This window comes from Blennius ocellaris (assembly GCF_963422515.1).
Source record: "Blennius ocellaris genome assembly, chromosome: 11".
NCBI lineage: Eukaryota > Metazoa > Chordata > Actinopteri > Blenniiformes > Blenniidae > Blennius > Blennius ocellaris.
In genome coordinates, this window is record NC_137660.1 from 12,890,141 (window position 1) to 12,913,585 (window position 23,445).

At 40.0% G+C, this 23,445-nt stretch overlaps 1 protein-coding gene across 1 annotated transcript in view; it reads right to left on the reverse strand.

The window, feature by feature from the left end:
- Nucleotides 1-1,850: 1,850 nt before the first annotated feature.
- LOC308137002 (cGMP-inhibited 3',5'-cyclic phosphodiesterase 3A-like) overlaps nt 1,851-23,445 on the reverse strand; it is a gene marked incomplete at both ends in the record, with an annotated part of 76,128 nt that continues 54,533 nt past the window's right edge. Inside the window, 11 exons of the mRNA XM_080505558.1 lie at nt 1,851-2,197; nt 3,082-3,349; nt 6,758-6,919; nt 7,933-8,136; nt 8,658-8,857; nt 9,406-9,519; nt 9,745-9,856; nt 11,144-11,281; nt 11,464-11,615; nt 12,555-12,628; nt 21,307-21,464. Coding sequence (XP_080361684.1) covers nt 1,851-2,197; nt 3,082-3,349; nt 6,758-6,919; nt 7,933-8,136; nt 8,658-8,857; nt 9,406-9,519; nt 9,745-9,856; nt 11,144-11,281; nt 11,464-11,615; nt 12,555-12,628; nt 21,307-21,464 — 1,929 coding nt within the window. The remainder of the gene's footprint in view (nt 2,198-3,081; nt 3,350-6,757; nt 6,920-7,932; nt 8,137-8,657; nt 8,858-9,405; nt 9,520-9,744; nt 9,857-11,143; nt 11,282-11,463; nt 11,616-12,554; nt 12,629-21,306; nt 21,465-23,445) is intronic.

Consider the following 23,445-nt stretch of genomic DNA (forward strand, 5'->3'; position numbering starts at 1 on the left):
CTCCTCTTCTGCTCATTAGTTTTGTCTAACTTTAAATAGCGGCAAAGTGTTTCTATATAGTCTGCAACTGTTCTGAGCTTTTCTTAAACATTTTTAATGGGGAAAAAGAATGTCGGAGAAAAAGGCATCACCCTGACCTCCCACGACTGACCCTAAGGTTCCATGGCGCCCCTCAGGAGGCCCACACAACATTTTGAAAATAGCTTTTTCATACAATATAGAAAAACAGCAGTATTGCAGAGATAACACGAAGCAAAATTCACACGATTGAGCATTGTTACTGTCACCTGGACAAGAGGAACTTTTTTTTATCGTCACTCACTGTACTGCGCATCACCTCTCTAGTAAAAGTAACAGCCCTGTGAGTTTGAGTGAGGTATGAGTGATTGATAGGATCCACTTTATCTGCTTCACTTATATTTAAAGTCAGCATTCTGCCAGGTGTGATCTATGTTTGGCTGAGCTTCATGCAGTTGATGCCCTGTGGAGTACACGAATGTCTCCCTGAGGTGGCAGGAGAGGAATCAGACAGATTCACTGGGCAAGGATTACTGAAGAAAGTGGGAGTTTGTGAGAGAAACTGCAGCTTCTCATGGACACGGTCTGACCTAGCTTATCATCTCTGTGGGTTTTCCTCTCACTGTTTTTACAGATTATATATGATTGGCCTGAATTACAATGGTTGAAGTCTACCTGAGGGTTAAAGGTCAGCATCATTTGCAGGTTATTGAAATATGAAGATCGTAAGAGAGTATAACACAGTCTTTTAGTCCCAACATATGGCAGCAGACTCATGAACTCATTTGAAAGGTGAAGGAAATGGTGTGGATTACTAATATGGCTGAAGCTCTATATCACGCATCTTATTTAAGAGATGTTGATTTCATAGAATACAGTTTCTTGGTTTATGTGATATTTAGATTAGATTACATATATTTAATTTTTTTTCCTTCTCTACACTGGCAATTTCTTTATCATCCTGTACCCAGCACATTTGTATTATTGTTACTATAATCAGATATTTTGAACTCAATGTCTGGGACTTCACATTTACCTTTATTTACAAATATCAGGCAATCTTCAAATTTTTAATAAAAATATCCTCTGCAGTGGAGTTGTGCATGTGAGCGCATTCATTTCAACACAAACATACAAAAACAAACGTGTGTGAGGAGCCAGAAGTCTCTGTGTTTAACTTAGATGGCTCCAAAAATTGGTATAAAGTACTTCATTTGGCAACAAATGTAAAACATGATAGGTGTAAATATTTGTTGTACTACTGTCAATGAGTGTCTGATTAATTTTGGCAAAAGTTAAAAGGAAGAAAATTTCATTGACATATGTAATGTTTTTAAAACTCCCTTTATAATCCCAGTATAGAAAAAAAAAGACATTTTGGCCCAGGTTAGACCTCAAAAGAATTGCTAAAATTGAACACAAATACAAGTAACTGTGTGGTCATAATATAACTGCATTCAGAAAGTAATTATGTATAAATTGGCAGCAAATTTCTGCAGTCCCGTGTCAACACACTGGGTTGAAGCTGGTGCAGCCAGGCTTCCTCTTCTCTTGACAGTAGCAAAAGAGTCTGTATCCCAAAGTTCACGATTAATCCCGTATTGCAATGAGGAAAGCTCCTTTCAATGTTTGGTGAAACCGCAGGTAAAATGTGTAAAAGCAAGTTTTCCCACCCTGTATTTTTCTGTATAGGCACACATTTCCCAAACATCTACAGTGTTGTGTCTAAGTGATGTGCTGGCAAAAACAGGAGTCAGTTGATAGGATAAGAAAAAAGTAATACTTCTTAATGTCCTGATCCTGACTGATGCCGTACTCCCCAGTGGGCTGGTTCACTGCGGGTCCCCTTCCTTCACCTCCTCCTTTACCTCCTCCTCCTCCTGCTCCTGCTCGCCTGGAGGTTTACAGTCTTCCCCAAGAGATGCAGGCCACTCTGGTTCTTCCACCTCCTCCTCCGGATCCTCTCCTTCCACCAGCTCCTCTCTGCTGCCCGACTCCTCTTCCTCCTCGTGAATAGCCAGAATGGGCTCACCTACATTGTTTGAGAGGGCAGACTCTGCTCCTCCACCCTGTTTCTGAGGCTCCTCTGCGATCACTTTCTTCCACATCTCATGGTTCTCCATCAGGTGATGGGTGATCTGGCAAAAGACTTTCCTCCTCTTCTTAGGAGAACTTTTTTCTGGAAGAAAAAACATTTATTGATTCAAAAGTCTACATGTTAATTAAAAATGGGGATCCTCATCAGAAAGGAACCGCACGAATGAACAAGTAACATTTGAAATGTTTCCATCAACAACAAACTTCTTCATTTAACAGTTATTTGATGTTTCTTTTCTGTTATTATGTACATGACACTCAAATCATTCAATCATTATATACATAAAAGTGCAAGTTTTATATAACATAAGGCCAGGTAGAAGTACCGATATTCGCTCCATGAAAACAGATACTTGGGTGAAAAAGAGATTTATTTTTTCAGGAAGTCCATTTATGTAGGTACTGGTGATTCTCTATCGATCACAACCTGTGCACTCGCTGGATTCCACACTTTCTCTCAGCAACTGACCTTTACTCTCTGTCTTGTGAAATCTTTGAATCAAAAGTCATCATTGGAGAGTTTAAAACGAGTGTGGGAGCCAGTTTTGTGAGTGTAAAGAGTGGAAAATGCAGTATTCTCTAGACAATACTCAAAAAATTTTATTTCGCAAAAAATTTTATTTCGCAATTATCAGAGTGCATTTACAAATTTACAAATTCACTCTCCCTGCATAGCATTGGTGCTAATGCTGCTCAATGCTGCATCATTTATGTGAAAGCTCGGGTTTCTGTGTTGTATAATGTCTTAGTCAAACACTGCAATCCTCGATGATTAAATTATTAACAGCGTAGAGACATTACAGTAAATGTCTTCATAATGTTTTCATTTTGTTAACGTCATCCTGCCAAGTGGATTGGGCTCGATGTTGGACCTGATTTTGATCGTATGTTTGACACCCCTGATTGAACATAGTGTCAGTGATCTTTCAAGCTTCATGCTTATGACGTATTTATAATGATGCTTACGTGATCCTTCTGAACAAGTGGAAGTGTCTTCCTCTGCAGTATCTTCCTCTTCCTCTTCCTCATCCTCTTCATTCTCTACCATTTCTGGCTCCTCAGCCTCGGGGTCCGGTTCAACCCACCTTCCAGGCATGAGGAAGGCTGAGTCGTAGGAGTTGCACAGTGGTCCAACGATGTGTGTGATGAATGATTCCTGGAGTTTGGCCAGCTGCGGTGCTGCTCGGTCCATGAAGGGGCTGATAGGAAGGCCCTGACTGGACTCCTCATCACCCTGTACACAATATAGACAGCCACAAGATTAAGATCAATCCTCACAAAGCTGCAGGACTGCACAATAATATACCAGGGTCGGCATCAAAATGCTGTGTCCAAACACAAGCAAAGTAAAAGCACAGCAAGTGTCCTGTCTATAATGTCTGTGTATAAGAGAACGAACAACTAACTGTAGTGAGGGGTCCTTGTTGCCTTGGCGACCAAAAATCATCATCTATGCTGCACAATAGAGGAGGTTTGTTTCTGCAGAACAGCAAGACATTCAACTGAAGACTACTACTGTGGCAGATACCTGCAGATCCATCAAAGGCGTCCTGACTTCCTCATCTGGATTCAATATGACTTCACTGTATTCGATGATGAAAGATACGTTAGTAAACCACTACTGTGTTGGTCAGATACATTTCCATGAGGGCCTATACAAGTTTATGCAGGGCTATAGTGGGCTATCTACACTGTCAAACACACATTTCAGAAATTAAATCAAATTGAGGAAACAATTTGAACTCTGTACTCATGTTTTAGGTTCAGGTTTTTAGTTTTTTTTTTATATCGTGTTGGACTTTCCAGACTGTGAAGTAATCACTTTCTACTCCACCTAATCAACAGTTGCCTGGGCACCCTGCTTGCGTCACCACGTCTAGCAGAAGTAAAGCTATTGTCACAGAAGAGCAGTCCTCTTCCGGAGCTCCTGCACTCGGCGTCTCCCCCCTTCATAAACCTCCCAGAGGCTTGAAACAAGTAGGCTGTGTCACCTAGTTGAAGTAGCAAGGCACACAAGGGCCTGGGCATTTTGTGTTTGACCCAGGTCCACTTAGCAGAGATTAACAGGCACTCGTTGCCAAGAGGACACACTGTAACAAATGTTGTTGGCATTAGGCTGGAGGCATAAAGGCTATTTACTTCTGCAATGCTGTACATAACAATGGCGCTGTGCTTTAATACGATTTTATAACACTGACAAGAAAACAAAGAACTTAGGCAAGGCAAGGTAAATTTATCAATAGAGCACCATTCAGAAACCAGGCAAATTAGAGTGCTTTAGAAATAAATAAATTAAATACATTTAGAAAAAGCAATTAAGAATGTTAATCTTAAGCGGTTAAGATTATGAAATACATTAAAACAAAGGGATTAAAAGCTGCATAAAAAGAGTATAAATAAAGTAAAAGCTTCACAAGGATAAAGGTCATGATAAAGGTCAAGGATAAAGTAAAATCTATTGTTTACATCCTGTACATACCAAAACAACATTCTCAATATCTTGACCCTCCCCCCATCTTTTTTGTGTGTAAAAGAGAGAATGAGAGTTACAGTGTGTGAGTCGACCTGCTGTATCCCGCTCACATGTTTTGAGACCGGTTTCCCATAAATTCAAAAGTGGAGCAACCTCAGCACGAGAAACTCTGTTCCGACATACACAACATGACTCAGAGAAGTTGATCCACTCAAACCCAGTCCAAGAACTCAAAGAATCCAAACTAAGAAATTCATCAGATGTTCAGGAAGTTTGTTCCACAGGTGAGGAGCGTAGAAACTAAAAGCTACTTCACCTTGTTTTCTTCTGACTCTGGCAACACTTATTAAACATCTTCCTGAAGATCTCAGGGATCTGGATGTTTCATATTCTACAAATAAATGTTAGACGCATGAACAAGTTTCTCTGACTCTTGTTTGGTCAGAAATCCTTTCATTCTTTCTATATATTTCAAATGGCCGTAAGCTGATTTTGTTATTGTCTTAATGTAGTTGTTGAATTTCAGGTCTGAGTTCATAAGTACTCTCAGATTGCTGGCTTCATTTGTTACCTTGAGTGACATGGAGCCAAGATGAGTGCTGACCTTTAACCTTTCTTTTTTGGTGCCAAAATCAAATAACTAAATTTTTTGGGACACATCCCCTCATTCATTTCATCAATGCACTTACTCAGCAGGTATAAAGGGGTGTGGTCATTCACTGACACTGATATATAGAGCTGAGTGTCCTCTGCATAATTATGATAGGAGATGTTGTAATGTTCCATGTTCTGAGACAGAGGGAGCGTGTAAATGTTAAAGGGCACATGGGTTGTACCAGTTGCTTCATTTTTCTAATACTGAAAACAATACAGTGCAACAGTCACTACTGTGTTTTGTTTATATGTGAATATAATGAACATTTATAATGTAACTGTAGAGTAGATAACTGTATGGATAAATAAACCCTGGTGTGGATCAATAAAAGCATCTCTTACAGGAGGCACGGCTTTTACTTTTTCGATTTGTAAGAAAGAAGAAATAAATAAAATAAATAGAGGGGGCAAAATAAATCATGATGATGTTGTGAAGGTTTAAGGAGAAACAAGGAGCAGAGGGCGATGCATAGCAGAATAGAACTTCCTCAGTCATTAATATATTCTCTAATATATGAAAAAATAAATAAATAAATTGTGAGTACTTAAAAGAGAATGCACAATAATGATATTCTCACTACCAAGGAATACATTGCTGAGTGTGATAAATGAGGTTTATATTCAGAATTCTGCTACAATAGGTATATTAAGATCACAGGAGGCATGTTGTCGAAATGAAATGAAGCTAAAATATTCCACATTTTGGTTCCAGTAATGCAATGTAATAGAACCAGAGGCGTCACTCAATTTCTTTGTTTGTTCTGACTTCTCTATTTCATTTAATCAGCAAAGATTTAAAGTTTAAAAGGGATCAGAAAGAAATGTATTAATTCCAAAAATGCAAAACAGTAAACAGTACTGTTGTACCATTGTTTGCATAATGCAGACTCATGAATGACAACGCTAACAGGCTCCAGCAAGTCTGCTAAGCCTGTAGCTGAGCTTTTGTGTCATTTTAGGTAAACACTCAGTTTCCAGTGGTGAGCACTGTTGACTCACAGGATAACAAAAAGGTTTGTAGTTCAATCCTCATGGCCAACCAGGATCTTTCTGAGTTTGCATGTTCTCTCTGAGCCTGCGTGGTTTGCTCCTGAAAAACCTGCATGCTAGGTGATTTTCAACTGGCTGTAGAAAGTATTACAACCCCTTCCAATAGTGAAAGCTGCTTCTTTCCCAGCGCTGAAAGAGGGCGGCAGGGTTAATATAATATAATCACAAGGGTTAATATAATATAATGAGCAGAATTTATAGATACGCTCTCAGAAGTAGTTCTTTTGTATTTATGATACCTGCTCAACCATACTGTGAAGTAAGTGGAGTAAAACAATGATGCTTATGAATGAGAAATAATCAATACCAGTGACATATCAACATTGTCGCAGGTGTGAGCAGAGCTGCTGCACTGGATTGCAGGGAAACCCACAGTGCAGGTATTTCTGTCACTGCACCGGCCCCTGCACGAAAAAGCTCGAGGGCGACCCCAAACAAATACAAATGAGGCTTCAGTTCACGCACCTGCTCATAGAACTCGTTGACGATGCCCTCTGTCCACTGCAGATGTAGATCCTTACACTTCAGAGGCCCGTTGATGTCAGCCAGTTTAATGCACATCTGGCAGACCAGCAGCCGGTCATTCTCGTTGGACCAGTCAATTCCTGTGGTCGGATCGTCACCCACCTGTAAAAACACACACACATCTTCATGTTGACATTTAGCACAGTTACACGTTGGAGTACACAGTTTTTGAGAAGCAGATGATGTTTAAATGTGATGTGAAAGATCTGCTCATCAGAAATGCTCTTTTCACATATTTCTGAAGATTACAGCTACATTTTTAAACTCGGATCAAATGTTCTCGATATGAAAATGTTGAGTTCTTTGAATAACTTTTACCCTGTTTCTAGAGACACGACACCACTGAAGCATGTAATAGAATTCTCTGCGCTAATTTCTCATATCTAGCTGCTTAATGAGCTTCGGATCTGGAGGGGCTAAAGAAGTTGGGAGATCAAGTGCAAAACTTGATGGGTATTTCACAGAAAACCAATTTGCTTCCAGGAAGAGCAGAGCAGAGTGCTGTGAGAGACTCTGTGGTTACATCTGCTGCCAAGCCAGCCAACTCAACGCTAGCTGACAGGCCCTGGCCATTGCACAGCGCCACTATACTAATACTCACAATGGAAAAACCCAAGATCCCGATATTCAAAGCCAACATTTTGTCTGCACTTAAATGAGTTCTTGAAAGGCTGCAGGGCGCTTTGTGTTGTTGACTCGAGCAGAACTTATTGAAAGTGCTGCAATGTTTTGCTCGGATCTGTTCCCTTAAAACCACAGGGCATTTCGTTGAAGCTTACACTCAGTATTTAAAGAGCTGAGGTATGAGGAACTTGCCTTAAGTTCACCCCCCCCCCCCAAAAAAAAAGAAAAAGAAAAAAAAAGAAACAGGCTAGAACCATTTAACGTTCAACATTACTCAGCAATCCAGTGTGAAGACAACACATGAGAAGAAGCAATCAAGTGAATCTTTCAACTTCTCTATTTGAAAATGGACAACCCAATACTGAAAGTGATTTAAAACACCAAGTGACGGTTGACAATTTAAATATAAAAATACACATACATAAACTCAACGTTTCCAACATCTGTATAGATAATTGTTTAAATATTAGAAACTATAGTTTTTAAAATACCTTGGCATTGAACTCAGCCAGGAAGTCAAAGTGCTTCTTTAGATCGGTGGCCAGAATGGCTTCAATGACCAGGAAACGGAAACGTTTGAACTCCACATGGTCCAAGTTGACCAGGAAGTTGTACTCGGGGTGTGACATGAAGAGGTTCCAGGCTGAGGCAGCGTGGTGGTTCTCCAGAACTGAGCGGTCATTGTACAGCACTGCCTGGAAACACAGACATATTACATGAACAACCCAAAAAAATGCCACAATCCAACAAACCCATGCAAAAAGTAAAACAATAGTCAGAAACTTCCTACAAGATTACTGTAACAGGTGATTGATTATATGATTGTTATGTCTAAACCAACTTTTCCAGTGACAGAGACACATCAGTGAGAGAAATGCTTAACATGTCATTATTGTACTGATTAAATCTTTTTTATTGAATTTGTAGTAGTAAATAAATTCAGATTTTAAAGGTGCACCATTTAAGATTTAAATAGTTTGAATGTTGTGCAGAGGGTGGCTATAGTAAGTCATGTTCCTCAGTTTCAACAGTTTGTCGTTAGTTGAAGCTACTATTGTCCCGTAATCAGAATAGTAAGATTCTCCATCATGTTTTTTTGAAAGAACCATGTCTGAATGGTGGCATATAAATCATTTTGCCTTGCCTTGCCTTGCCTAGTATGGAAAGGGAGTGATATGTAATATTTGTCTTTGGCAGGTAGAAGAGCAGAGGGTACCTGTGGGGCGCTGGTGGCCACGAGGAAAGCGTTCGTCCGTCCTGGATGGTCATAATCGTGCATTGCAGCAGCCACATAAAGAGCCATGAGCTCCAGAGCAGGTATGAGGCCTGACAGGCAGCCATAACCATCATCTGACACAGTGTAAGTCTTTGAAACCAGGAAGCCCATATGACTGTGTGTTATTCCACTGTCGGAGTCTAGCCACAGGGAAGCAGACAAAGTGAGGGGGCCCATGAGCAAGTTTGTAGAATTCACACAAATGACATACCACACTTTTATGTGCCCATCCCCATATGCACACATATGCATACACGCACACCCACCCACACACGCACGCACGTACTTATATGTAGATCAAAGGAAAGGCCTCACTAAGGCATACAAATGAGGTTATGGAAATATGAGTAAGTAATCTGTTTGCAATTTCATGCTATTCTAGACTTCAAATGAAGTTGGGTATGTAAATGTCAATGCCAAAAGCCAGAGTGAGATAAGACAAACTCTGAGTAGGATAGGAACACACTTTCTTGCAGGTTGGATGCTCTCTGGCACTATTAAATTGGCTCGGAGCGAGATTGAAAGAGAGATGAGGAAGTCTGAATGAAATATTATCCACTGTTTACAAAAAGTAAAAGCAGAAAGGGATAATTGGTTAAGTTACTCGAACATGGAAACTTAACTTGACATGAGACAAAAGCAAGTGAAGACATGTGAAAATCTACATGCAGGGTACAGGCGGACGTACCTGAATCACTGGCAGAGCCGTGGTCAGTAATGAGGCTGGGCAGACCAGGCACGGCCTGTGTGGTGAGGTACCAGACTGCATGAAGCACATCTGTGGCGTGGACCCTGTTGTGATCTAGGTCAGATGAGAGAGTCTCTTGTAACAGTGTTTAATCTTTACCACCAGGGCGCACTGTTGGGCAGCTTATGTGTTTGGTGAGAAAGGAAACAGACTGTACAGCCATATGCAAGTAACACTGGAGGACTGTGTGGTATTCCCCTCTAGTGGCTGAGTTCATTGTTACAGCTGTAGATTCATAGAAACCAATAGCGTCACAAGCAGGAGGACAATTACGCTTACATGGTATGTCTCTGTAACCATTCTCAAGGGCATGGAAGTAGTTCATGAATTCTTTTACGGGGATCTTGAAGGTCTCAAAGAGGCCAGTGTCTTCGAAGAGCCTGTAAGACACCTGAAACAACAAATATACTCCTCAGATAAATAATGAACGTCACAGGATTTGTTGAGAGTCCATGGAAGAGAAGAGGAGCTGACATTACTGGGGTATTTTAAATGCAAAGATATCTTAACAAATTCAGTCAGCCTTCTTCTCTCTTTCTGACCATCTCATATCACACTTCAACAGTTTGTGCTCACTCTCTATATCACCAGCCATTTTCCAATTACTTAAAAAGAAGAAACAAGAAACACTGAACACATTTTAATTCCGATCATGCTTGCTTATATTGAATGGTTGTATTCCCCCCCCCCCCCCCCCCCCCCCCCCCCCCCCACCAGTAAGATCTTAAAAAAGACATAGACCAGGGAGAACAACATTCAGTATTGTGAGGACCACAAAAAGTTCACCGTGACCATGAGAGGACCAAATTGTGGCCATTTAAGATGCAAATAAATTATGGCAATCAATTTAATTTAAAATTTCTACTGAAGATATGCACTATTCACATGCTTTTTGGACTTGTGTAAAGGTGACACAATTTTGAAAAAAAAAACATTTAGGATGTGAAATTCCAAACACCTTCCCTGTATGGGAATGGGAGGAATTATAAACATAGTCATGAGAAAAGGCACATCCTGTACTTATTCAAAATGTTACTTGCAGCCAGCAAGAAAACCATCAGCAGGAATTAATATGCCCCAAAACAAAACAAAAACAGTGGCTGGATATTGAGTGGAGAAACTGACCAATATAATGACGCTGAGAAAGAATACATTCTATAAAAACTTTAGAAAACTGCACGACTATATGGCGAGTGACTTTAGTTAGATAAAGCATGAAAACATGTTCATATAGTAATTAAAAAAGTTTACCGGCAACCATTTACTTTTTGTTCGAAAATTGCTTTTATTTATGTATATTATTTCATATTGTTTTGCTTAAGAGGAATATTTATTTAAAAAAAATTAACTTAATATAAATGGTGTCTTAAGTCAAAACATTGTGCAAGTATTTTGAGAATTTTCATCTTAAAATGTTTTTGGAATCAATAACTACAGAGTAGTTACAATAAAACCAGTTTAAAAATGTGATTAAAAGGATATCTTGCAACTATCCACTGTGAAATTGTGATTTATTGAGTTTTGGAAGTGAGCTCATAATGATAGGAAAAGTAGAGAATAGTTAAAAACGAAAACTAGGTTTCTGCATACATCAGCAGTTTTCATTTCGCGTCTTCAATACTTTATTTGAAAGCATATATCTGTACTAACAGTGTTACTGACCCACGATGCTCCTCACCTGACTGAGAATGCGTCCACATTTCCCATTGGTTTTCTCCATCAAGGTGAAGATGGGGAAGTTCCAATTGTTTAGCTGACTCATCAAAGGCTCCAAGTCCTCCATTAAAATTGGTTCTGGTGCCAGGATTGGTTTGTCCTATTCAAGTGGCACAAGGGCACTGAGTTTACAAACACAATAATACAAATATGATGTAAACATTGACTGTTTTATAATGTGTCCTGCACTTGTGCCTTCGTTTCAAAGTTGTGATGCGTAAGAGGTCAGTACAAATGTGACTGAAGGCATGTGTCTGGCACAGTCACTCTGCCCCGCCTTACTTCTGGAGGTATTAGTGCATGGAGGATGACATTTTGGGAGGGGTTTTTTCCTTCCTCTGTGTCCTCCTCCGTATGTGCTACATCACTGCTGTCACTGTGGTTGGCTTCGTGGGTGCTGTCATAGTCAGATGATGCAACCACTTGGTCCTCTGCTGGTTGAAAAAAAAAGAAAAGAAAAAATAAAGAAAAATAAAGAGATGAGGGGTAAATCCTCTGTTAATCTCCTTAAACTGATGCATATCATCAGGCTTCTTGGGGTGTTGGATTTACTTCTCTGGTTTATCCACTTCTCTTAATCCTGCCTGGCTCTAATAGGTTATTTTCTGCAATTCTCAGAATCAAAGTCCCAGAGATGTGGTCATTAACACTGGGGCTTCTCTGATTGCTGCCATGTCCTTCTCTGAAAATAAGTCTTGTAGAGAGTCTGGGGGAATGATGCTTTACAGGTAGTGTGGGAGGTTTTTTTCCCACCAAACAATCTGCATCTATGTGCCAAAGTTATACATGTTGGTTTTTTTTTAATGTTATCTTAAACTTTGATTGAAAATGATTATCACTAAACATTATTTTCATACCCATAACAAAATAAAACATTTAACACATGAAATTCACAAATAAAACACTTCTACATTTTTCATAGGACTTAAATAAGACATTTTCTTGTTTTAAGGATTTTCAGTGACAATATTTGTTGATATACTGGTGCATATCAAACAATGCAATACAGTGGAAAGGTTAATATTCTCCTATCTTATTTTGAACAGTGAAACTCTGACACATTTTGACACACTCTGACACATGTGAATTTCTCTTGGAGATCATAAAAGTATTTATCTATCTATCTATCTATCTATCTATCTATCATTTTAGGCTAATTACACCTGCATACGTTTTAAAATATATTTTCAATTATTCTTCATCATTTTAACTTATAAGTCAAGAAAATAAAAACGACGGTAACGTAAAATATTATTGGATATTTTTTGAACCAGAGACCAGATGCGTAAGAAGTTGTTCAGAGAAATATTTATTAATTTGTATAATTGCTTGGCATCAAAGTAATTACACAAAGATTTAAGATTTAATCTCACCTGATCGTGGTATCCGGTCTCCCTTGTCTATAGAGCCCTCCCCATGACTCAGTCTGATGTATGGTCTCCCACAACTGCACAAAAGAAAAATATTATTAAATGCATGAGGAAGTTTCATAAATCAGAAGCCATGTTTACATTTCATACTTAAAGTGTGTAATAATTCAATTACAAGAAGTTTCGAAATAAATAACACACATTAGAACACAATTACGGAAATCAGACGACCAGACAGGAGAGTAAAATATTGAATCCTGGAGAAACATACTCGAACAGCCTCTCTGTTTTGTGCATTAACTGTGTGAATCTGAAAAGACAAGCAAACAACTAGCTGAGCTCGTTATCATGAATGGATTTCTGGATGTTTAGTGAGATGTTACATTGGCTAAATCTACTCAAGTGTTTGAAGTTTTGAATTTCCTCAAGAGAAGATAAAGAAAGCTGATTGAGAATGGAGGATTCAGGGCTATGTGTATCTCTACAATAACTGCTTTACGTCGGGTGCTCTGAGACCACAGACTTACAAATGAGCCAGAGTTGCTGCTGAGTCAACCAACCGACCACAATATGTCCTTTTTCCAGACTTAATCTTTCAGTGGTAACAGCAAATACCGCCGGCTATACAAGACAACCAATTACAGTCCACAGCTGAACTTGGCTTTAACTGAATTAAACAATACAACAACATTCAAAACACACAATAAAAACAGGCTTCCTTGTTAATGGACATAGCACTCCTATTACAGATATTTTGCAAGCTCTTTTTTAATGTCAACATTTTCATTACATTTAAAATTCCAGAATGTCTAATAACACAATTATCTAATGTATGAATTAGCTCGAGAGTTAATTTATTGCTGTTCTGTTAATGTGTGTGGGTGTTCCTGTATCAGCCATATTCAAACAGACGTAAATATGGTAATCTGGACACATCATGGGGACCTACTGCCTCCCTTGTGGGGGATAAAAAGCAAGTGCCCATAACGTAAATCGTAAAATTTTATGGTAAAGAATGTACTACCACGGTTCATTTTAGCCTTTGCTCTAAAACCTTCAGCATTGAGTGAATTTTAAAAAAAACATAGCATTACTGATTTAATCAATTACTGTATTTTATCATTTGATAAGGAAAGATTTTGATCTTTTTATGCATTATGAGTGTTAATGGCATAGTGACAAATGACATAGTTGTTTCTGTTTGACAAAGTAAAACATCTCAATTTAGTCAGACCCACAAATCACAGGGAAACAAAATAGATGACGGACAAATCCAAAGTGTACATGTGTGTCTTCCTTTGTATAGAAACACAATATGCATGACTGTACTGTATGAAGCTGCGCCAAAGAGCGTTGGGAACAACGCCATTCAATACACCAGTCTTTGATGTCTCAGCAGTCAACAGAAGTTGTCGAGAGAAAAACATTTAATAGGCTTCCTACTGGGCTGTCCCCACATGAAACAGACGCTGCACAGATGCTTCGAGAAAAGTCTCATTAATGAACCTAATGGAGACACACATTATCACAATGCAAAGGGTATAAACAACAAAAACAAATCCAAAACATTTGCTTGTACTGGCGTCGTTATAAATGACTCATTTGAAGCTTGAGCCCACCCTCTTTAAGATTTATGACAAAGCGTCGTCAGCCACAGAACCAATTTACCAGCAGCCACAATCGTAGAGAAAATATTCACGTTTATTGACTGGTTTATAAATCAAACAGCAAATGTTATAATTTACGGAAAGAGCCGGCCCGTGCCGGTTAGTTGGCCATGTGACACGGTGGGGAGGCTCCCAAGCTGCTTTCAACAGCTTTTCCATGTTTCTCTTCTGAGACCACTGTCAGACTGTAGGTGGTTCCAATTAAAATACCTCTTCCTAAATGTCGTAAAACCTGCCTTCTCAGAGCAGGAAATGCCTGCCATTAGAGCACGGTGTCACAGGGAGCACAAAGGCCTGTAGTGTGTCTATCTCCTTCTGATAAAGTGCTTCTGGAACACTTTTGAGCCGTACCCACTCCCCACCCAGGCTATAATGGTCCTGAAGCCTCAACAAAGGCAGTTCTGTTGTGTTTGCACGGCCAGGTTGGACCTCTGTGTCTAATACCTAGCAGGTGTGGAATAGAAAATAGTTTGATAGTTTGGCGGGGTGAACAGTTACAACATTATCATCAGGGGGGTCTGGGCAGGCAGCGGAGCTTAGCTTAAAAGGTTTACTTTTAATGAAAGTTGAAGAACTGGCAGACACTTTCCCGATTCTGCTAATGCAGCAGAATAACCTCCGCGACTGACATTGAGCCTTTCAGCGCAGAATGTAAATAAGGAGGTCGGCCATTTTCACTGAAGGAGTCCGTCAAGCAAGTATCAAGTGACTCGGCTTTCATCAGCATAAACAGCGTAGTTGCACTGGTTAGCAGGGTAGTTACGCTCACTTAGTGAGATATAAATACAATATGTAGAAATAACACACATTCCTGTTTTCCTTCGATTCAAGGCCATCTACCAGAGGTTTTGCATGGAGGTAGTGGTGGATGGATGGATGGATGAATGATGGATGGATGCATGGATGGATGGTCAAGCTTGAGAAAAGATCAAGCTTGACCAAGATCAAGAACAAAAGAAAGTTTTCATTAATATTCAAACTATAAACTCCTCTTGTCATGTACCTCAATTTTAAAATTGAAGCCCAAATGTATTTGGGATGGATGCAGTGAAGAAGATGGGTGACTGGATTCTGATTATGAAAACAGCTTCCAAATAAAGTGTTGAAAGTACAAGTGCATCTCAAATATTCAAAGAATATCTCTAACGGTGAATAACTTTGTCAGTCATTTTAGCATACATAACATATGGCCTCAAAGGTTTCATGCATTTATTTTCTTTTATTTATTAGCTTTTATTTGAAAAGTTGCAAGAATGTTTGTATTCTGTCTAATCAAATTACATGCTGGGGGATTCTTCTTCAGCAATAATAAAAGCAAAATCTGTTGACCACAAACTGGAGCAGCTTCAGATTAAATCTTAAATTTGAGAGTAAGGCGCCCAGGTTCTAATCTCGGTTATAACAGGCAAGGCATCCAGCAAAAAAACGAGTCAAGTGTACAGTGCAAGTTGCAAAGATTCCCTGCTGAAAAGAAGAGTGATTAGACATTTCTTAAGAATATCAATTAATTCTGAAATTGAAAATGAACAGCGAGCATGAGTTACCAGGTCTGGTTAGTGTTGTGTGGGTTAATGATATAACTACGACAGAATTTTCTAAAACGGAAAATGATATCTATTCTTACTGCAGCTTGATGACCCTTTATAAGTTGCAAAAACCCTGCAAAAGTGAACAATGCATGGCAACATTTCTTCATCCGTAAGCTCAGACGGGCCTCTGCCCGCCACCTTCTCTACAGTTTACTCATAAACTTTATACTCCATATCTCGCAGCAGGGTGACAGATTACTTTTGGTTCAGAGCCCAAACGGACAGTGTCCAAGCCACGATAAACACAGCAGCCATTATTTCTGCCTCCAGTAATCTACATACTCCCCAGCCGAATGACGCTAAGCAGATAACGGCACAGTGGCTGGGGCGGAGGGTAATGGAAGGTATTCATCCGCGCCATTTTTTACCGGGTCTGTCCGATAAAAAAAGCTGATATTGTAGCTTTGAAGTCGGTGTTATTTCGTCTTAACGCTGCACGTCACTGAGGGCTGACATGATGGAAAAAGGAGGGAGGAGAAAGAAAAAAAAAAAGCTGCCTAATGTCCTAATTAAGATTGTTCCGATTTGATGATGGAGTACAGTCGACAATTGAAGCCATGTGTTCATTTTCTCCCTGCCTCCCCTCCATGTGCTCGCTCTCTCTTCTCCTCTCCAAACATCTCATGGGGTCTTTTTAAATATCAGAGACGATTCGTGATGTTTTGTTTGTAAAGAACTGCATATTTCACTGTAGTTTTCACAAGATTGACATTATAGGAGACAAAAAAACAAAAACACTGCTGTCTACTCTGTGAAATGTGTGATTGTGGTGTCGAAGCGCTCTCGAGAAATGAGATGTTGGCAGGGTGCCGATTGCTAAGAGACCATCATAAGTTTCATCCCACCAGCATCAAGTTGTTTTCAGTATGCGAGAGTCTTTCACCACTCTTCTCTTTCGAGCATTTGGATGAGTAACAAATGTGTGAATCAAAATTTATCTCAAGTGTTGCTTAGTAGAAACCTTTCTCCGCAGCGGTAAACTAAAGCCAGAGATTCCCAGCACTCTTCAAACTGTCTGTGTAACCTGTGCCAGAAGACGCAGCTGCATGCGTGCGTCCGTGTGTGTGTATGTGTGTGTGTGCACGCATGTTATTGTGGGTTTCTGGGGTCTGGGGAGAAGCCCAGGTGTTTGTTTACACTCACACCACCATAAGTGGCCCGAGCTGGGTCCTGCTGCCGGGGCGGTGGGTGAGGGATGTTCAGGACCACAGGGCGACAGGGCTTTGTGTACAGAAGCCGCTCCAGTGTTTTACAGAACTCGTTCAAGAATCACACTGTCTTTGTGCAAACAGGTACAAACACACGTTTCTTTGGACGACTCGAGACACGAAGCAAAGCCATGCAGAAGGTGGTGCACTAAGTACTGAAGGTTGAGGACATTTCTGGTGTATAATATCGCATTGGTGCCGTATGGGTGAGATCTAATGGAATATTTATGATGATTTCATGTGGCACTTTTGGGGAAAAAAAGTTTGTAATTTTGAGCTGTTGTTTGGTTTCTTTGCACACTTTTTTTTGGGAGTTCTCTTGATTTATTTCTGACTCTTTGTGTTTAACATCAATTACGGTGACAAGTCATAACAGCCAGAATTTATTTCTGTGCAAATCACCATTCTGGAGTTAACTGTAATTTCTGGAGAGTCTCATATTGTCAGCAAATGAATTCAACACATAAACACAGTATTTTTTTTAAAATTGTGTCTCACTGCACTGATGTGATAACATATAAATATTATAGTTATAAATGAGTAATAAATGGAAACAGCGACATGTGTCAGTCTACATCATATTCCACAACAAACGGTATAAAGATGAATACGAAGCTTTTTCATGGTAGTTTTGAAGGTGTAGGAGGGTTAAACCCTCCTCACATAGCTTGAACTTTTCCACCAACCCAACTCCCACATCGCACATATGCAGTCTCCCAGCATTTTGTGATTTCTAGTTCAATGTAGTCTATATTATCAGATATTATTCTAAATGGCTGGATAGGCAATAAAAAGCATGACCTTCCTCGTCTTTTTATAATATCAGCAACTGTGAAAATTGTTAAACTTATCATTTTGCACTGAGACTTATCGCATTATGTTAATATGTTTGCATTATTTTAACAATACATTAATTTATGAACATTTGTGTTTTAAGTAAAGTATTAATAGTTCAGGAATATTTTTCTTCTAAAAGATCAATAGGACATGTTGGGAATAGGCATTTCCCTGATCCCACATGTTTCCCACTGTGACAATCCCAAGAAGCTTTTGGGGACTCTTCAAGGGAAGCCTGACATTGCACGATAAAAATTATAAAATAAACTTGTCCAGTAAGGCTGTGCAAAAGATTTGGGGATGATATATTTTGTGATCTCATCAATATAAGTGATTTGAGACTGTTAATGAAGTATGTTAGAAATTCAGATTTTGTATTAGATGGATCTGAGGTGATAAACATTTTTTTTGGAAAATCAACACTTCTGGACCGATTAAGGAAAAATGTGCAAAATATTGGTTGTGAAATCATTATTAAGCTTAACTGGAACAAAGCAGTCAGAGCCTTGAGGAGCGACCGTACAGAGGAGTTGCTCACCATAATAAAACATGTAACAGAAGTTCTTTGCACAGGTCAGATTTCTGCAGGAGATACAATTGATTTTTCATCCACAATACTTTGACAATAGCAAAGGCGAATTCACGGTGCAGGTGCTGAGATTGCTTTTGCTCATGTGTCACATGATCTGACCTTATGCAATCAGCAGCACACAGACCTGTCCCGTTTCATTAACCTTCAGATGAGAGTGCGCTCGCCAGGTAGGCAAAAAGTCATGGAAATGCAGCTAATATTTTCAAATCTAAAACCACATGAGTATCAGATGAAAGCCACAAACTGAGAAAATACTGAAGGTTTGTCTTCCAAGAACCAAAAGGCACAGTCTCACTGGATATTGAGCAAGCTTCTTCCTTCACTATGAATGAAACAATTACAAAAGACAGGGGCCACATTTTTTGGCAGGAATTTAATGTTACAGTACAGACTAGGGATGGGGCCGATCCAATCCAGTATCGGTATCGGGTTCCGATATGAACGTAATTCACGGATCGGAAATTTCCGATCTGACCTGCGGAGATCCAACCTTTCTGCTGAAATGAGCCCACATGTGTTTCTGTTCTGGCTGCTCTGCTCTGCTCTGCTCACTGCAAAATGTGGAATGGATTTCCTGAATGGAGGCATTTGTACATTTCATACTTTAATGTAGAGAGGGGTTTATTACAGCCTCTTAAAAAAAAAAATCAACAATAATGATAAGAATATTATGAAAGCAAACACAGTTCTGGTATCAGAATAATATCAGTATCTGCAGATATTCAAATTTGGGTATCGGGATCGGATCGGAAGTCAAAAACCTGGACCAGTCCTAGTATGGACGCATTCTTCATGAATCAAACTGTTTTGTGACAAACAATGAAAAGCCAAAGTGTGTTGAGCTTCTTTCACTACTGACAACACAGATGAACTCCTTTGGGACAGACACAATCTCAAGAAAGCTTCAAATAGAGGATTCAGAGCACATCAACTAGACACTCAATTAGCGCACACCTAACTGGACATTGTTGCCCTGTTATTGGTTTTTGCTACTAATTCCCAAACTGAAAAAGAAGGCAATTCTTTGAGAGATAGCTTTTTCAACTCTCCACTCCAGTTTTTAAAATAATTTGAGGAAATAGACCATGTAGCCACAGAGTTATGCCTCATTAAAATTTGTACTACCTCAAGTTCAGGTGCAGAAATCAGGAGGTCTACATAAACTAAACAGTAAAGGTTGACAGTAGCATATAATAAAAGCATCACCTCACTCACTCTCCGAAGGCTGACACACACGGGCAATTAACCTAAAATGCCTGTTTTTAGAGCGTGGGTTAAAACCTAAAGTACCTGGAGAAAAGCCGCCACATGCACAAGGAAAAGATGTAAACTCCACAAATATAGCTACTTAAGCCCAAACGAGATTGTGCTTGCTACATTACAGCACAATAAATAGAAAAAAAGAATAAATGAAGGTATTTGAGATATGAAACATCTATAAATAAGCAATGTCGCTGTTACAAAACTAAACCTGTGACAAAAGCCCTGAAAACAGACGCTAAAGAACAGGACACATTAGTAGAAGCTAAGATTAGTATCAACTCTGGAACATATTGTACTGTTGTTCTCTGATGTCACTTGTTATTAGCCTGTGTGCAGTTTTGAATGTTTTCGAGCCAGACAGCCTGAACATCTTCTTTACATTAATAATTGAGCTGCACTTTCAGATCAGAGACCAGACAAATGTTCTTATGCAACATCAGAAAATCACACAGTCAAACCTGCACTATGTAAAAACCACTCCTGTCATTTGACACCCTGCAGGTATCTGAGATGCAACGTTACAGCACAGAGACACACAGAATCATGTGTATTAGTTGACCCTTCAGAAGTGTGTGGGCTCGGTGACAAACTCCACATGGGTGAAACTGAATGAGGTACATGAAACGCAAGAAGATGCTTTTTTTGTTATGATGTGTCTGTGTGCATGCACCGTTTATTGTAGCACGCAACACATCTGCAAAAACACAATATCTCATACTCAAGTGCACGCAAGCTTGCAGAGACGAGCATTTTCAAGCTGAAACTCTGTTTTATAATCCTTTAAAATCATGAAAAACATTGTATTTTTCTGAGCTGCTCTGAGATAATCCAAACATTATATCCTGGTAATCAGACCGTAATTGTACGGAATGCAATCTCCGCGCTGATCCCAGTAAATTGTGCCTAAATAATTCACTGGGTAATCACCAAATACTCTAATAAATTATGACCCTGTGTTTATTCAAGATTTAATGCATCATTGTGATTTATGGAAAAAATAACATTAGTGTGTTTGGTGCAAAGTCACTGCATCTCTGTTAGTTACGTTTGCACAATCTCCTCCATCCTGCAAGACAATTGTCTCCAGAATCATGCAAAAACCTTCAGAGAGTGACAGAACGACACAGTGTTCTTAACCACAATACATCCGTGAAGTCTGAGTCTGATATCTGCAGCACTAATGTGCTGAGCGGTTGCCGTGTGTCTCAGTTATCCAGGTTAATGCATTTGCCTATGGGGCTTATTTTTATTCTGGGTCCCACTGCACATATTTCCTTCCCAAAAACTGCTGTGCCATCGCTGTTAATTTACACTGATGTCTTTGGTATAACTACAGCCACTCCTGGGAAAACTTTGAAATGCTCAATGATGTTTCATAGTCACCGTAGAAGGTCTCCTGATAGTTCCACGGCCATTAGCTGTATATATCTGCTGCTATTATACACAGAAGGATTAACTAATAAAAAAAAAATAACTTTTCAAGGTGAAAAACCTTGTGTGGCAAAATAAAACAAAAAGTTTGGCTTCACCTAGACCAACAGCTCGAGTGTAGGGATAGATTGGCATGTGACAGAAAAAGGAAAGATGAGTCTTGGCTACCTGCAGGTGAGTGTTTCATGGTAGGGCTTAATGCTGGCGCTGCGGTCCCTCCGGACGGGCCCGGGCTCGATGGTGGGCAGACCTGTAGCGGAGGTGGTGGTCGTCCACGTGGAGGAGATCCTCCGCAAGAGGCCGGGGTGGAAACTCCGCCTCAGACGCTAAACACACACACACACACACACACACACGCGCGCACACACAGAGTTAACACCAGCAGAATATCTGGCTTAACTTTTGAACATAAAAGAGTGACATCGAAACCACAGAGGGAGCTAATGAGTGAAAAATCCCTTTCATTGTTTATGCATTTAGGTAAGTTCCCCATTTGTAAGAAGAGGTTCATTTGCATTCATTTGTCACCTTGTCACCACTTAATTTGAGGTATTTGGCCAAGCTGAAACAACTGCAGGTGATAACTTGAACATTTCTTTTGACTGAAGAGTTTCCCTATTTCTTTGCTTTACTGACCTAAAATGAAACAACAGTCCAGGCTTTGCTGAATGGAGGGTGCTTGCAGACAGCTGTGCCCATAATGTTCCTTGTGGTAGATTGGTGGAATTAAGTGTCATTTTTACATTGCACGGATACATTTCATCATTGGAGCTTTGCCGTCGCCTCCACTCTCTTTTGTCTCGGTCCCTCAGTCGTGGTCTTTATCGATCTTTTCTTATGCTCTTTTGCTGGGATTCCCACTGGGCTGTGCCCTTGTGGTGTCTCCATCTATTCGGTGCCATGCAGCAGTTTGGCACAGCAGCATTAGACATTGCAGTTCTCTCGCAGTGCTCTGCAGGGTGACCTAGTAAAGCTTGCCTCAGAATCCTGAATGAGCCCATTCAGAGCATCGCTCACTGAGTGAAAGCACACACACACACGCAGGGTGTTGGTTTGCGTCACTTCAGGGGGCATTTCACTGACTTACATTTACTTTGGAGGCTTGACACAACCTCTGCTTTGCATTTACATGCTCATCATTAACTATGGACATGCACAGGCAAGTACTGACACTTCCATATGCACTAAACTACATACACATGCAGATCCACGGTCCAGGGTTGTCCTAAAAACAACATCTGTGTGTATCCACCATGTTTTGTTCAGTGTACATTAAATATTCATGTTTTACTTTCCATTTTGAAATGGAATAATGGCACTGTGACATGATTCCGCAGCTTTATACTTCCACTCTTTAATGAAAGCGCTGCAAACCCAAGCAACAAACAGGAACAAACGGCACAGAAACACACACACCACCTCTGTCAGTTGCAAGGAAAAATGCAAGGCCCTCTTCACAACTGAAAAGCTCAAGTCTGCTAATGTCAAAGTTAAATCAGTCTTATAAATGGATTTAAATCTGTTCACATGAAAAATGCCATTCAGGGTTTTTGATCTTTGTACAGCACAAGAATGTACTGGCTGTTTTGACAGACGTGCCCTGTGGTGGACTGGAACTGAATGAGAAAAAGCAAGATATTCCTCTCCTCCACTAGGTACCTTCACCCTTCTTGCCTTTCTGCTGGACAGTAGAGAGAGCGCGGCACAGTGTCTCATGGGAGTAAAGTCTTAATGAAAGCAGCTTCGCCAACCACTCCAAAGGTATAGCTTGTCATCACTGCTTTCATAACATTTACATCACATAAAAAAAACCATCTGTCAGACATGCAGTTGGCCAAAATGACATGAAATCCATCAAGCACACATGAGCGTTCCAGAATGGATATTTTGTTCAGAAACGTAGCTGGATGTGAAATCATGATGGGGGGTAACAGCTCGTGTGACATGAACTGATATGAAGGGTACCTCTTGGTAACCTTTCGAGAAAAGCGTTCACCTTCATGTTGCCCCTCCTCTTGCACAGGCCTCACATGATACATGCACACACACACACACACACACACACACACACACACACATACACACACACACACACACACACACACACACACACACACACACACACACACACACACACACACACACACACACACACACACACACACACACACACACACACACACACACACACACACTCACTGTCTGGGCCTGCACATCTGTCATGTTGACACAGCTGTGGCTATGAAAGGGAGAACAGTGCTCAGAGCGGTAGACGCGCTCTATTTTTCTTCACTCAACTCTATGAAA